Source organism: Carassius carassius, chromosome 1 (genome assembly GCF_963082965.1).
Source record: "Carassius carassius chromosome 1, fCarCar2.1, whole genome shotgun sequence".
NCBI lineage: Eukaryota > Metazoa > Chordata > Actinopteri > Cypriniformes > Cyprinidae > Carassius > Carassius carassius.
In genome coordinates this window covers 36,049,552-36,066,160 of record NC_081755.1, presented here as the reverse complement: position 1 = coordinate 36,066,160, position 16,609 = coordinate 36,049,552, and the positions used below count along the sequence as shown (strand labels likewise).

Below are 16,609 nucleotides of genomic sequence, written 5' to 3'. Positions count from 1 at the left end.
GGCATTAAACAAACAGAGAGAAAGAATTGGAAAATCCCTGTTTTAAATGTTCAGAGGAAGACGTTCAGAGCCATTATTATTATTAGCCCTTTATAAAACACATTCCACTATAGTCACACTTCTTTTTCGCTGTATACTTTTACTCAACAGTCAAAGTCACCTTTAGTTTATCACAGTATTGAACAGGAAAGTAACTTCAGAAATGAGGCAAATCCAAATTCTACCATAAAGCAGCTGTAGCCAGACAAGTGTCATTATTCAGCTCCAGTCAGTTCAGTATTGATTCACTTTAGTTCAATAACTGTGTAAAGTTCTGTGTAAGGAGCTCTACTGAAGACATGTTGTCAATCAGCTCAACTCAGTTTAACGTTAATTTAATTCAGTTCATTAAAAGTGTGAATGTTGCAAAACTCATGAATTTCAATCATTGACATTCAGCTTAGGGATGGGCGATACAACGCTAGACACGATTAACCGGTAGAAACTTGTCAACCAGTAGAAATTTTTGATTATCATCTCTATCGCGGTTTCACGCTCACGTGATCACAAAAACGTATCATGGATTAAAAAAAAGTGATTTTAAGCCACCGAAACGCAAGCAGCAGTGAAAGAGGACTCATTTTGCTATATACGCGCGGTGTATGAGAGACGTTTCTGAGCGCTGTTAGAGAGACATGCACATGTGAAGACGTGCTTATAAAGTGCGGGAATACTGAAGTTATTTTTGCCACTTTTATAGGCCTTGAATGCTAAAATACACAATTTTATGTGCCAAAATACTGGTATTTGTAATTATCTCTGTAAACACACTAATTAAGGTCTTAAAGTCAAAGCAAACAGCTGAGAAAGAAGACACGTGTAACAGTACATATATTGGATCCGGGCAGCTCTTAAAGTGACAGCAGTCTAATAATCCTGCTGTCAAACAACAATAGAGAGAAAATCTCTCACTGCTCTTGACTAAATCACTTTTGTAACTTTAATAAGAAGAAATATATATTTAATTAACAAAGGCAGAATTTGCACTGTTTTTATAAATTTGATTATACAATGAATGTATGAACTTGTTCTACTGTAGTTTTTTTTTATTATTGTTTGGAATTAGTTTCTTATTCTTATTTGATCGCTGACTGTTTACTTGTCCTCAATGAGCTTTTTTTTAATTAGGAGCTAGTAATGGTTTCTTGTGATACTGATACTGGTGACAAGAATTTTGTATGGTATCAATAACTTTGATATAAAGACCTTATTTAGCTATATCGTGATAAATATCGTTACAGTGAAATAAAATTACTCATATTGTGATAAAAGATTTTGGTCTTATCGCCTACCCCTAATGAAGCTTTTTCATTTCTGCTCATCTCCGCCCGACTCTTGTTATTTTACCTGCTCATACAGGAAGAGGTACTCAATGCTGTCTGTACTGATGCTGTCGGTGTCCAGAAGACAATACAGTTTAAAGCAGAGTCGGCACCGGCAGTCAGAGTCGGGATCTTTAGCTGACAAACTGGAAGACAGAGACAGAGATTCGTTAATGCAAAATGCATATGGATCAGATGCACATCAGAAGAGGCTCTAAAAGGCTTATTATTTAACCCCTTCTCAAGCACCCTTAAACTATATGTGTGTCTTAAACTATTAGTCTTCAAGTAGCTCAGGAGACTTGTCAAGCAGAGCATGGTGCAACAAATTAAATCCGCCAACGTTTCCTAAACACACAACTAAAATCACCCCAACAGAGCGACGTCATCATTCCCAAACATATGACTCACACTGATTTGCTAAGCTTTTTTTACTGCATGTGCAGTTTTGTAAGCGCGGGTTTGTTTGTGTGTACAAAAAGACAAGTGTGTGTCCATGAACCCACTTCTGGGAAGATTTGGCACTGAGACGTGCTAAAACACACACAAACACACTTCCCAGAATAAAGTGTATGCCTTGAATTCTGGCTGGCTTGACTTATCGCTCCTTCAGTTTGCTTTTCACATCAGTTAATGCTGATGACATCAGTCTCACCTTGAGATGCCTACTGGAACAAAGAATACTAATAAAGAGCTGCTTGTCCATTCTCACAGTGTGTGTGTGTGCGTGTGCGTGCATCAGGGGGCTGGTTAAGCTGTGCTAAAGTGCTGGGAAAGTGAATAGATCAATGATGAAAACAGATCTTCACTGTACTGTACTTTGGTGCTATCGTGGATGGTAATATCATTGTATCTTGACATGTACAGTACCATGGTACTGACTGACTACATGATCTTTACACAGTACTTAAAAATATTCAAAATGTTAATGTTAAAAAAACATGGTACTTGCATGGTACCATGTTCAAGAAACTATAGTGCTGTGGTACTTTAGGTTCAGAACATTAGTTGTATTACACATATTACAATAGGTTGAAGATGTTTATTAAAAATATTTACTTTTCAAATCTGGTGATGACATCTGCGATTATGGTGCTGCCTCCGATAGCTTTTTCCCAGCAAGAGTTCTGCTCAAAAAGAGCAAATGTGTTTGGGCTGTCCTGCAGCCCGAGGCGTTCCGCCATCTGCCTCACGACCTGGACAGAGAAAATAAGAGTTGTTCATTGTTATTTTAGTAGTATTTATATACTATTATAGTATGTATTCATATTTTGAATTAGATTTTTTTTTTTATATTTTCAGGTTAAATAATTGTATTATTTTACAAATTGTATATTTCTGTTTAGCTTTTATTTATTGCTATTTTAGATTTGGCTTATTTTTCCCTGTTAGTTTAGTCATTTTAGTGCATAAACTTAAGTCCTTTAGTTGCCAAGTATTTGCAAGTATTCTCATATTTATATTTTATTTTATTTTAGCCTTATTTCGATTAATAAAAACAACTTTGATTTAAAACTAAATATATTCATTTTAATAACAACAACTGCTCGAAAGAGAGAAAAATCCATGTTGAAGTAACAGAGCAATTTAACAAATAAATACATATTCTTACATTTTTGTGCAAGGGTAATTGCAAAAAGAGAATTTAACAGTACAAAAATAAATGCACTTATAAATAAATACATCTGTCTGGTTCTTATTACTTGCGTGCTAATGATTAATCCTTTGTGTTCCAGTGGTGGCACATGAGCTTAAGGTTCCCAACCCCTGCTACAGAGGAAACAGTTGATGCAATACCTCATTAGCCGTGGTGTGCGAGGTGATTGGTATCTGGCAGCAGCCCGGTCCAGGGTAGTGCACAGTACACAGTATCTCCTGCCTTCCCATCAGCCCCTGGATCTCCTCCCACGAGGGCACACACTCACGGCCGCGCGTCTTCTCCAGAGCCTGGGCTATGAAGGATGCGTAGCTCTCTACCTCTGGGTCCACACTCAAACTCTGAACCCTGATAGCAAAAGAAAGGGGTTTTAAGGACCATTTCCATAATTTCGCATATAAACCGCAAAATTTCCCTCCCAAAAAAATCTAAGGGAAATCGTGTGGCCTCTCTGTTTAGTTTGTCTATTTGCGATATGAAGTGTCAGCCACTTGGTAATCACATGCATTGGCGGAGGCCCTATTTGTGTTAAGTAAACACATGCAGGAAGCGTCTGGGGGCCTCAGGAGAACAGAGACTCGTCCGTCTCCATTACAACAGCCACCTCCGTAATCAAAGCCCTGTGGTCAATGCACCATTTCCTCATGGCACACTCGATTATTTAGCCATTCTCTTATTTTCTGTCTATCCTCCGGGCCTGGCAGTGCTTTAAGAGTTAATTAGCCATGGGATGCAGAAAGCATCGTTTCCCAACCCCTCAAGGAAAGGAAAAGAATGAGCGAACAGGAAGTGCACTTTCCAATCCAGTCAACCTCAGGCAGCCCATATTTCTTACACACTCGACCGCAGGACCGGAGGCAGTTGTGCGTGTTTACACTCAAGGACTTCTAGGTAACGTTTATATGTGTATGTTGAGATCCGGCTGGTGGGTTGGTTTGTGAGTGTACTGTATAGATTTGTAATGTGCGTAACCCACCTCTTCAGGTGAAAGCGTAGGTATCGGAGTATGCTGCAGCTGGGCAGGAAGGTGCAGCTCATGCAGGTGAGCAGCTGCCAGTATCTGAGCTGCGGATTCGGCTGTGTCTGTGTCTGCATCTGGACTCCTGAGTTGGTGACGCTGGTCTGTTTGATAAGCTGGCAGTAGAGTTCATCTCGGAGCGGCCGGAGGTCAAGGCAGGTCTGGAGGATCCCCTGTATGAGAGGAATAGGCTCACGGGCCAACTCCAACTGCTGGAGGCAGTTAAAAAGCCTCACCGCCTCCTCACGGATGGACATGTAGCCTTTACCTGCCATATCTATGAATAAAATTGAGAAAAGGTGGGTTATAACTCTGTATATATATTTTGTAGTCACAAAAAATGTAGTCACTGTCCTGGAATATCACACCTTTGTCTCTGTAAATCTTTGCATTCAAAAAAATTACTGCTTTGTTCTTTTTGACACTTTCTGGGTTAGAAGATAAACCGGGGGCACGATTATAGCACTTAAACACGGAAAAAGTCAGATTTTTAAATAAGAATGGTCAGTTCTGATTTCATAGCGAATAAAAAAAAAACAGGAGACCAAAAAACATCAGTAAAGGTTTTCATTTAATGAAGGTTTTCAAGGAAGGTGAGAGCTTCAAAGCACTTGAAAACAAATGCGGAGTTTGCTGTGCTTGTGCTTGACAGGTGACCATGATTACACCAAAACGGCAGGGTTGTAGACAGAGGGGTGTGTCTGATCTGAATGGTTCATTGAAATGTGAGCAGTGGTGTGTGTATGTGCTATAATATGCAATGCAGGCGTGTGTGTGTTTGACTCACGTGTGTGGTGGAGGCTGCCATAGGGGAAAGGCAGCAGTGGGGCGTAAAGGGGGCTCTGGGTGTACCTCAGGATGGGATTATGTTCATAGATGTGTTCTACAACTTCTGGATTGAATTTATTTTCCTGTACAAAAACAATGCACATAGATCAATGCAAGGTCAATTAAACACCTTGATATTTATATATATAAACTCAAGACAGATATATCTGCTGTGTATCATTATATCCCCATAAACACATGACCTCTTTGCTATATGGTCCGTAATGAAATGATGAAATGATGTTTTATATGAAAATGTTGTGTTTGGGAAAACGGCTTAGGGGGGATGAATGAAAGGGAAACAGATTTCAGCTTACAGATGGACTTGACAGCCCTGGTCAAGGTCTGCTCTGTGTATGTGTGGATAATGAAAGCTGCTATGTACATTTCAAGGGTGAATAAGGGCAGTTTATGTTTGCTGTGGGATGTTTGCTTATAACAGACATGATAAACCAACCGAAGAGAAGTTAAACGTGACAAGACCTCCTGCCGTAACCACTATGTGCTGTATGTGTGAGTTTGTGAGAGGTAGAATAAATAGTACATTACATAAATAAACTTAAGATTACAACATTTTTATCAAAACAAAGCTTATTTTATTGCATGGTTATTATTTTTAAAAAGCAATGCGTCAAAAAAATAGTGTCTTTTAGCAAAAACTAGATTGAGAATAAAGCACAGCCTCTCTTATCTATTGTTTAAATATTTAATATCCATGCATATCTTATCTCTAAGAGATATATAGCAATCTGCAAGGTCATTTAGGGGTCTGGGCACTTAACATTTCAACCACTGCAGTTTTCACGCCTGTCTGTCTGTCTGTTTATGTGCGACCTCAATGGGATTCCGGGGAGTTCTGTGGGCTAGCAACTAGCATCCTATTAATACAGATCTATCCAAGAGCGCCGGCATTACATCATAAAAACTGAGTTATACTGAAGAGCTACTCGCTGCCTTTCGAAACTATTTCCAGAGACACGGGATACAGAGGAGCACATCTATAAGTGTAAAATCACTAGCCAACAAACTAAGAATAATATAGTGAGACAGAAAGATGACAGTGGGTGGGGTTTAGATGGTTTACACACCGTGTCTGTATATGCGTGTCATCCTGAACTTGTCTATAGGAGCTAAGCTGCCATATATATATATATATATATATACACACACGCACATACAAAAAAATTATATTATCTTACATTATGCACTATTTTCCAAAATCTGGGGTCAATACGATTTTTACATATTTTTGAAAAAGTTTAGAAAAAAGCTGTAATTTTGTGAAATATAATTTGAATTTAAAACAACTGTTTACTATTTTAATAGATTTTAAAATTATATTTATTCTTGTGATGCAAAGCTGAATTTTCAGCATCATTCCTCCAGTCTTCAGTGTCACATGATCCTTCAGAAATCATACTAATGTTCTGATTTTCTGCTCAAGAAACATTTCTTATTGATGTTGAAAACAGTTCCGCTGCTTAATACTTTCAAGAAAACTTTTTCTCAGGATTCTCTGATTAAAAGATCGACATCTTTTATAAATGCCTTTACTGTCACTTATGGTCAATTTAAAGCATCCCTAAATAAGTGTGTGCATGCAACATTCATAATCCCTCTTGATATATGTTGACATGCTGTCATGTTCATCTCCGTTGCTGCTTGTTCTCTCACCTCAATGTCTCGTATGAGGAGCTGTGTCGGCGTCTCAACCGGCGCTTTGCTGTCTATGACTTTCTGTACAGCACACGCCCAGTGCACCGCCTCATTGTAGTGCTTTGTGAAGAGTCTGAAGCAATGTTTGCGGCCATACACTGTCAGACTCCAGTAACCTGTCACACATACACATTAAAGAGGCCCATATTTAGTGCAACTATTTAAAAAAAAGTGCCATTCAATAAAGTGGAGCAATACAAAAATAGCATTTTCTAATAATTGGGAGAGTACATAAAGAGAAACCACATGCTTATACTGTTTCTGATTAAAGACAAATGTCCTAGAGCTCCAGCACTCTGACAACCTCATATTTCACGTGTCTGACCTGCAGTAAATGTCTTCAGATGTCTTCAGAGAGCTGGATCTAGATCTTTTATGAGGATCTAACTAATATCTCATTTCTCCTGTTGTTAACTTTGGCAGTCAAAAGAATGAAGCTTTGGTTCACAACTGAGGTTCGAACCACACCATTTCTTTACAATCTCCATGAGGTCAACCAATCTCTCTAGACTGTTTAGGGGCAAGTATTTGCTCTACACAAGAATTCAAAAAGAGCAATATCTAGCAACTTCAATATTTTATAGCAGAACGTTGTATATTCGTTGTGGAAACTCATTTCTATGACTAATATACATTCCCTGATAATTCCATGTTTTTTAAAGCCAGCGGGTGTTCTAAAATTTACAGGCCAAAATATTTGGTGTCCACTGTAAACATCTCCGATTTCTTAGGTGAAAATTGTACCTCATTAAAGTTTTCATTAACAGATCTGTTTTACTCTGTGGACGAGTCAAAGCATTAGCCATAATATTATATGACAGCTTGTTTGTTAAAAGAAGAAACTGTTTCTATCGTGTCCGCTGTACTGTATAATGAATGACTCCTGACCGACTGCTGCCCTTGTACACACACACACACACACACACAAAGATTTACTTTCATACATACAGACTTTTATCTAGGAAAGTCCCTAAAGTTAATCTGGGAAGAGTTCTGAGTTTTGTGGACGTTGCTGGTTAACACACACACACACACAGACACACATATACAGTATGACTAAGCCTCTGAGTCTGTCTGGTCATTCCCTACATCTTCCCAGACAACAATGTCTCTTGTTTCTCTGCCTTTATTTCTCTTTTGTTTTTTTTTTTATCTTCTCAAACAATCATGCATTTCATTTCCTCAATCAAAGTCTTCCCACAAGAAAGAATTCACGCCAATGCCGACAAGAGATCAACAGCTCACCCGACCGCTTTGTGCCTGTGATCTGTCCAAAAGATCAGCTCTTTCTGAAAAAATGCATGTCACTGTGAGTGCAAACCCTAAAATAGTGAGTGAAATATTGTGTTTATGTTCCACTGGACTATGAATCCTGGCTCACACCATTTACTGACCAGGACAAAAAGTGACAAACACAAAGTCACACTGGGTTTCTGCAGGTTTTACAAAAACTTTTTAAAGACCTTTTTAAGACCAAGTAAAAAAAAAAAAAAAAGGAATGAATTGAAGACAACAATATATCAATATGTTGTCTAAGTGTAAATCTCTCTAAACACTGAGTCTATGAAGCACACAATTAACTTCCAACCAATCTCCATCACGGAATAAAACTAACAAATCACAAACCATTTTCAATCAATTACAAAGAAACAGCAAGCAACGATTTCAATTAAACATTACGTTTTAAGTAGAAAAACTGAAATAGGATTTTCTTATACAATGTGTTTGCTGACACAAATTTTGTCAGTATATTTTTATGGTGTCAAACAATGTTTGAGGAGAGGTTGATGGTGGAATTTAAAATAAATAAATAAATAAAGAATATTATATGATTAAAAAATCACCAAAATAACCTTAAAATCATCACCAAAGTCATGAGAAAACGGAGGATGTGGTTTTTTGTGTAAACAGAAAAAACTGCTTTGACTGATCCCTTATTTATGCCTAAAACGTACATATTAGTTCTACAGAAAAATAACATGTACCTTTAGGGTAACACAAGTCGGAATATTTTCCCTTTAAGTGTGACAAGCTGTTGAACCGCTAAATATACAGAGTGCTCTGAGAGTGTATACAAGACTAGACTGTCCTAGTTTAATTGCAGGTGTGTTACCTGTCTGTTTGTAGGTGTGTTTATCCGGCCACAGCACTGAACAGAGGGATGTGAGTACTAGCGTGCCCTGTCTGCGAGCATCTCTGTCCGGGCCGCTGTAGTAGTCAAGAGAGTCTGTTGTCAGCACGAACCAGAACCTCCTCTGCCGGAGCCAACCTCCCTGCACCTCCCGCAGGAGCCAGCCTGAAAAACCCATATTACACATGATAAATACTGTAACAGACCAATCAAGTAAGAATACCATTTGAGATTCCATCTCAAAACCTGACAGAAATGAATGATGTGTCATTTGAAATATCATTCTTTGAGAGCTAGTTCACAGCGCTCATGCAGAGTCAGATTGAGTGATCATGGAAAAAGGGGAAACAGCACAAACCATCCCGTCCACATCCAGCCGAGAGCAGGATACCAAACCTCACTCACCCAACTTAATAGAGGGTTGTGTTAAGGTCACACTGGGGATCAAATCTCCCTCCAGACCTTCAGAAACTTTGTTGTCTACACACAGATGTGTATCGGAGCCAATAATCAAGAAACATACATTTCATGGGAAAAGTGTTTTTTTTCTTTTAGGAAACCCTCATGACACTCGGACCATGTTACCTTTTTTCCGCTGCTGCTTGCAGATGCATTGCACCTGCTACCTTTCCCTTTGAATACGTATGTGTGTGTGTGTGTGTGTGTGTGTGTGTGTGTGTGAGTCAGCCAGACAGACTGGGGGAAGACTGTCTTATTTAGCAGCTCTGCCTGGCCAGCATGAGACAGACTGTCGGAGTATTTGGACCCCTACACTAATATTACTCTGCCTTGCTTATTATTACTCATTACATGTGATTGAGTATTATTACCACTCCAGTGCAGCAAATACCACATATCACTCACATTTACACACTCTGAGATCATGGACGACTCTGAATAACACATACACACACTTAAATCTGTGGTCAGCAGCATAAGTGTTGGTTAACGATGTCTAACTGTCTCAGTTGGTGTGCAGTGTGTCAGCCAATTTGTGTGTCACCAATAATACTGCAAGCTATAACTGAGGATTATGGACTGTTCCCGAAAGTGAGCTAAAGCTGACAAAAAACTTCCTTTGGGTACATTTGAGTTTATACTAATATATTTTTTGTAAACATTTATAGTGTTTTTTAAATGGAAAATGTGGCTTTAATGGTAGGTATAGGAGTCACAGATTGATCAATATTGGTATTCCACACTGATTATTTTTAAGTGTTAAATAATCGAGTTGTTGTCAACTGATAAATATTGTTAATTTTGAATGTAGTTCTGAATGTTGCTAAAGTTTGCCATTTTAAATAAATGCTGTTCTTTTGAACTTTAAATTCATCAAAGACCCATCAAAGAATATTGACAATGAAAAATGTTCCTTGAGCAGCAAATTAGCATATTAGACAGATTTCTGAAGGATCATCATGTGACACTGAAGACTGGAGTAATGATGCTGAAAAATCAGCTTTGCAAATATAAATAGTTTTGGAATATTTCATAATACTTTTACTATTTTATATTATTTTGAATATTTATATAGTATTAGACTTCTTTCAAAAACATTTAAAAACTATTTAATAACTAACTTTTGAACAGCTGCATGTTTATCTGTACACCTGAAAATTACCAATAATGATAATGTTGAATGTTAATATCTCTAAACAATATTGCTTACCGGTAATTTATTACATGTTAGTCTATTTGGGTTAGTTTATACTAATTATAATTACATAAAGACAGTAGAAATATATGGTATGTACTCATTTAGATGGCTGTGTGTGTGTGTGTGACATTATTCAGCCTGCTGCACCCTGGTTTATACAGAGGTAGTTATAAGCCAGATTTTAGATTAACTCACTACAGATAAAGCTGCCAGTGTCATAAAGTTTAAAACACAATTCAACCTTTGAAATTGTAATCTACATGCTGTAAAACTGAAACACGTACAAATCTAATTTACTTCAGATTGAGGATTCCAAGTAACCAGCACAATAAAAAGGGGGACATAATTCACAAAAATGCACTAATGCATGCAAAGAATCAATTTAGTTTTACAGCCATAATAACAAATATGACTTGATCTGGTGAATCAGAGTTATTAAGCAGAAGAATTTCTTCCTCACCCTTCACAAGCACCTCAGGGTCTTCATCCATCGTCATCTTGATCTTCTGTGTGATGAGACTTCTCTTCTCCTCAGGAACTCCTGACAGACTGAACAACATGAAACACATCACAGACATCAGCAGTGTGCCTACTGTAACCCAGTAAGTACTGTACGACCCCCTCCCCTAGCCCCCAAAACACACACACACACACACATATAGGCACACCCATCCCTTGAGGGAAGTTGGGGTCAACATCACACTTCTGCTGCTAAAACAGACCCCTACATAGCACAAAACCACCTCACATATGCAGACATTTCACATCTCACACACAAACACAACGCGCACACGCACATCTCTCCACCCTCCACCACCATGGCCAGGCAGGCAGGGCTTTATCGGTCTGGCAGCCAGGGAAAAGACTGAAAATAAACGTGACTAAGAGACGCCAAGGACACTCGCACGCAAAGAGAGAATTAGGAAGAGCCTAGGAGAACAAGAGTGGTCTAGAAGTCCTGACAAGAAAGTAGATGTCAAATAGTTATCACTAAAGTTTACAGGGCCTGGGACAAAAATGTCATTGGTGGGTCCACTTTCCCTCGGGGGTCAATAAATATGCACTATACTATAAAAGCCCTTAGTAGGACACTCCTCATCATTTTAGACAGTAAATTTATGCCCATTCATCTAGTAGAGCATGTGTTGAGGTCAAGCACTTATGTTAGAGAAGGCCTTGCAATGTGTTCAATGGGATTGAAGTCAGGCCTCACAGTCAAGTTCTTCCACACCAAACTCATCCAACCATGTTTAAATGGATTTTGCTTTGTGCACAAAGGCACAATTATGCTGGAATAGAAAAGGCCTTCCCCAAACAATATTGGAAGCATTGCTCAAAATATATTGGTATGCTGAAGCTTTAAGATTTTCCTTCACTTGAAGTTAGAGGCCTAGCCCATGAAAAATAGCCCATTCCATTATCCTCTTTCAACAAACTTTACAACTGTCACAATGTTGTCATACAGGGAACGTTTTCCTAGCATCCATTATTAAACTCCCAGAGAAGCCAGGTTTGTCACTTCACAGAACAGGTTCACTGCTCCAGAGTCCAGTGGTGGTGCGCTTTACATCACTTCATCTGACGCTTGGCATTGTACATATTGATTTGAGGTTTGCATGTAGTTGCTCGGCCTTGGAAACCAATTCCATGAGGATCCTGCAGCAGTTTTTCGCAGGTATAATTGCCAGTAGAAGTTTGGTACTCCGCAGCTATCAAATCAGCAGAACATTTCCAACTTTTACGCAACATGCGCCTCAGGGCTCTGTGACTTCACATGGTCTTCTGCTTCAAGGCTTAACTGCTGCTGTTCCTAAATATTTCACTTTCCAATAAAACCATTTACAGTTGACTATGGAATAATCAGCATGGATGAAATTTCACAAATTGCTGAGGTTGTTTCTTGTGAGATACAACTCATCGTCAACATGGATAAAAATCAAGGTGTCAACTGAAGGCTAATTGTACACCTGGTCTAAAAGAATCTTGTTAAGAACAGAATAACAGCTTGTAATGAGCAGCTAAAAGATTAGTAAGAGGACGTCATTAGCTAACAAATAATAGATGTTTTGGGGAATGCTGGGAGCACAAGTACCTTGAAGTAGACAGTGATGGATGGATAATTACTCTGATAACACTGGCATTCAGACAGTCTAAAACACACACACACACACACACACACACTTTGGGCTGCAAAGGAGGAACTGAATGTGAGAGTGTCGGTTAATCAAACAAGACATTCCTGTATCTCCTGAAGTCAGAACTTAATTTGGCACTAATTATCTAGACTTGCTAGTTTCTCACCCAAATCAGCCATTTGTTAAGTCAATCAAATTGAGAGTCCTGAAAACTAATTTCCTCATGCCGATGCTCTGGAAAAACATCATGGTTTGTAACCAGAGGCCATGGTCATTGACTGGCCAAGTGTCTCTAATGGAAGAGCCTAAAAACACACACAGAGTATGTGTACTTATATTAATATTTTGGACAATATCAATAAGCTTATTTTCATGTCCAGTAACAAAACACTGAACAAGCTAAATCAAGCAAAAATACACTCTTTTTTTTTAAATGCTATATGTGTATTTATGCATTACAACATTTTAATGTACAATATGAAAAATTGCTGTTCATTCTGAGATTTGCTCCAGATTTAACTGTGTTATTAACTGTTATCGTTAAATGACGACAAAGGTCATTTAAATTTAAGAATACAATATGAATATGTACAATTAAATATCTGCTCTACATTCTGGCTCCAGTCATTCTAAAGCTGTATTTTAAAGCCTGCCAATCTGGTCTAAGGGTATGTTGCCTCTTCATTGACCTCAGATATGATAGTGGTGTCTGAATATTTTTGTGTTCTTGAATATCTTGAACCCTATCAGTGTTCTTTACATTTATTTACAGGTCTGTTTACAAGTGTATGCGTGTAATGGAGATGCAGTGGTAGATCCCTGTGGATTTGCATCACTCTCTAATTTAAGTTGAAGCTCAGATGGAGTCAAGAGTTTACAGACATCCATCAGAAAGAGAGAGAATGAGAGAGAGGCAGGCAGCACAAAAAGAGGAAGCCTCCGATTGCAGGAACTGTGAGGGCTGGAATCAGCCAGTCAGAACCTGCCAGAACCGGTTCATGGATCAGAACAGAATCAAGATCAAGAATCTGGTTTTAACAAAAAAAACCTCCTCTGTCCCGCAGGCATGAGAATAACCCTCATCCTAATCTAGACAGCATTAACACACACATACACACACAGATAAAATGAGCTGAGGTCTATCTCTGCTAGAGGCCGCTGGAATGAGACCAGCATGCAGATATGGACAAACATGCTCTGCTATATAGAGACTTTAGAGGGCAGTAAGATATCTTATGGATGGATATGGGGTATAAAAGTTGAGATGAGCTTTATGACTCATGTCTCGTGGGGCTAGTTTTACTATCTGTCTAGACTATCAGTAAAACTAAAAATGTTTTTTATGAATATGGAGTTGAGAGAGGTCTGTGATGGGGACCTAAAAGGACAGATATTTTGGTGCTAAACAGAAAAACTGGAGCAGCAGGCGATGACTGATCCAGGTTGGCGCACGTCTCATTTCTCTCAAAGGATATAGACAGATATGAAAGACTGAATCATCGAATTATCTCGTCCTTTTTTCAGGACATGACAGTACAGGAGCCTGTAATACTCAACAGAGAGTGTGCACTACAAAATAGGAACTCACAATATAATACCTGTTTCCAACAGCAAGCACATGCATTGGCATAACTGCAAAAGCAGACTCACAATATTCACTGTAGCAATGTTTTTGCTACATAAGAGCTGTGCCTTCATGTAGAAAATAAAGTGATTTCTGGGTTGTAGCAGAGAATATAGTTATAGCGGAGAAGATTGATAGATAGGTACTAAACTGGTATACTGATACAGTGCGAAGGCACTGATACCTGGTACTGGTATACTTAAAAGTCTGTTAAATTGCAACAACTAATCTTCAGTTCAAAAATGGTAGGATAGGGTGAAATTTTTCATCTCATTTTCATCTGCAACTTCAAAATCACCAGACATCGTTGTTTTACCTTCTTTTGTAAAGGCCGTTTGACTGTTTTTGAATGTTCGCTTTGTAAACACTGGGTTGGGTGCTTCCATCTACATACATGACCGTTCAAACATGATTACATAATACGTGAGGTCGAGCTAGTGCAAGACAAGAATTTGTGGATAAAAAGTATAGAATTTTTATTTATTTATTTATTTTTAGAAAATGTCCAAATGTTTCTCTAGAAGAGACCCTTATTCCTCAGTTGGGATCATGAGCCCTTTGAAGCTGCACTGAAACTGCAATTTGGAACTTCAACCCGTTGGTCCCTGTTGAAGTCCACTATATGGAGAAAAATCCTGGAAAAATCCTTTTACTCAAAAAACTTAAATTCTTTTCAACTGAAGAAAGATCAGGAAATCCAACACAGGCTCACTCCAACTCGTCATATATTGACACTTGGTCAGGACACCTTGGCGTTATTTTTCAAAGCACAGGTTCCTCCATGTTTTTCGGTTGTTTGTCTTAATTTAATGATATTCATGCATTTTTAGTAAATATAAATAATTTTAGATAAATTTATAATTTCATTGGAGCACGTAACTCCACCCCTACCCTAAACCTAGCCACTTTTGAACAATATAAGACATGTACCAGGCTAATAATAGTACAGTCACAGTTTGATTGCAAAAACCAACTATAAACAAGCTGTATAAAAGCATTACAAACATGTTGTTCTGCATTCCAAGTCTACGATATACGATACCTTTATGCGAAGAAGAGAGTAAAACATAAGGTTTTAATTGCTCAAAATGATCCCGCTCTGTTAATGCGCTCACAATGGCTGGTGTAAGGCTTCTTCTGGTGGCATTTTTTGAATTCGCCCACAGAGACAGCACACAGGAAGAGATTCACGGCGAACTGAGATGGCGATCACGTTTATTCCTTCCTTTCACAAATCAATAATTTTGCCTCGAAAGACTTGGAATATTAATCTTTTTTTTTAATAATCATGACGGTAGTTGTATCTTATACATTGTGTCTTACTGACAAATGGTAGGGGCAGGGGTTGGGTTACCTGCTCATAATTGTGTAAATAATTTAATATGAATAAAATTGTTGTGACTGTTTACATTGAAAAATCACACCACAACATATATGGAATAATGGCAATATTATTGCCCAATACATAATTTAATCGTGCCTTTGCGTCGGCATACTGATGCTAAGGGTTTCTTATTTAAAGTAATGGAGGACCCTGCATGTCGAAAAATGATGCTAAAGGGGTACCCTGTGCATCAAAAAGCGACACCAAAGTGTCCTGGCCAAGCGTCAATATGTGACAAGTTGGAGTGAGACCGTGCTGAGAAATCAGAAACTTTTTATTCTGGAAGTGAACAAAGCATTTAATATTAAGAAATGTGCATTGTGCACATTCCAAATAAAGATGAATTATAATTTTGATATCAGTAAGTACCGAGCGATATGACAGTAAATATGTTAATAGAATTGAACTATACTTGATACATAAATGTATTTTAAATGTATTACTAGTTTTTAGAACCATAGATAAAGCAATGGACAGATTAATATATAGAATTATAGATGGTCAAAAGCGATAGACAGATAACTTAAGATAAGAACTATAACCTATCCAACTAAAGACTCCTACACAGTAAGGCCATCCTTAAAAATATTCTTGTTTGCCGTAACCCGACCGACCCTGTCAATTTAGCACCGACTCAATTTTTTTTTTTTTTTTTTTGCTTTTAGTCCGACCGACTTGCCGATTGTAATTTTGCGTTAAGACCGACCAATTATTTTTTTTACTCTTCAAACAACTAATACAAACGCAATAAAATACTATTAATTATATTTAAGTATTGTAAATATATAAATTGCCTTGGCCTACATACAAATGAAGGCTATCTTATTTAATAAATAAAAAAAACCTTGACGTCATCTGTGTGTACACGGATGTCACTCTGTGGGCTGTGCGTTCGCTTCGTCTCATACTCTCACTCACTGTCAGAGTCAACGGTTCACGCTTGGTAATGATGGCTGCGGCTGCAGTAAACTAAATGTTCGCGGTCACTGTTTAAAGTCATACGGGTTCGGGCACCATAATACATCTAAAAAAAATTATTAAAACAGCTCGACACCGCTTTAACTTGGCACAAAGTTCTGGAAAAACTGTGCCCAGATC

The 16,609-nt window shown here is 38.2% G+C and overlaps 1 protein-coding gene across 1 annotated transcript in view; it reads right to left on the bottom strand.

Moving 5' to 3' along the window:
- The window catches only part of plekhh3 (pleckstrin homology, MyTH4 and FERM domain containing H3), a 38,233-nt gene that overhangs the window by 3,646 nt on the left and 17,978 nt on the right, over positions 1 to 16,609 (bottom strand). Inside the window, exons 3-10 of the mRNA XM_059557519.1 lie at positions 10,829 to 10,917; positions 8,694 to 8,876; positions 6,539 to 6,696; positions 4,824 to 4,947; positions 3,995 to 4,313; positions 3,159 to 3,366; positions 2,421 to 2,557; positions 1,387 to 1,507 (exon numbers count right to left, since the gene is read on the bottom strand). Of these exons, the coding sequence (XP_059413502.1) occupies positions 1,387 to 1,507; positions 2,421 to 2,557; positions 3,159 to 3,366; positions 3,995 to 4,313; positions 4,824 to 4,947; positions 6,539 to 6,696; positions 8,694 to 8,876; positions 10,829 to 10,917 (1,339 nt within the window). The remainder of the gene's footprint in view (positions 1 to 1,386; positions 1,508 to 2,420; positions 2,558 to 3,158; positions 3,367 to 3,994; positions 4,314 to 4,823; positions 4,948 to 6,538; positions 6,697 to 8,693; positions 8,877 to 10,828; positions 10,918 to 16,609) is intronic.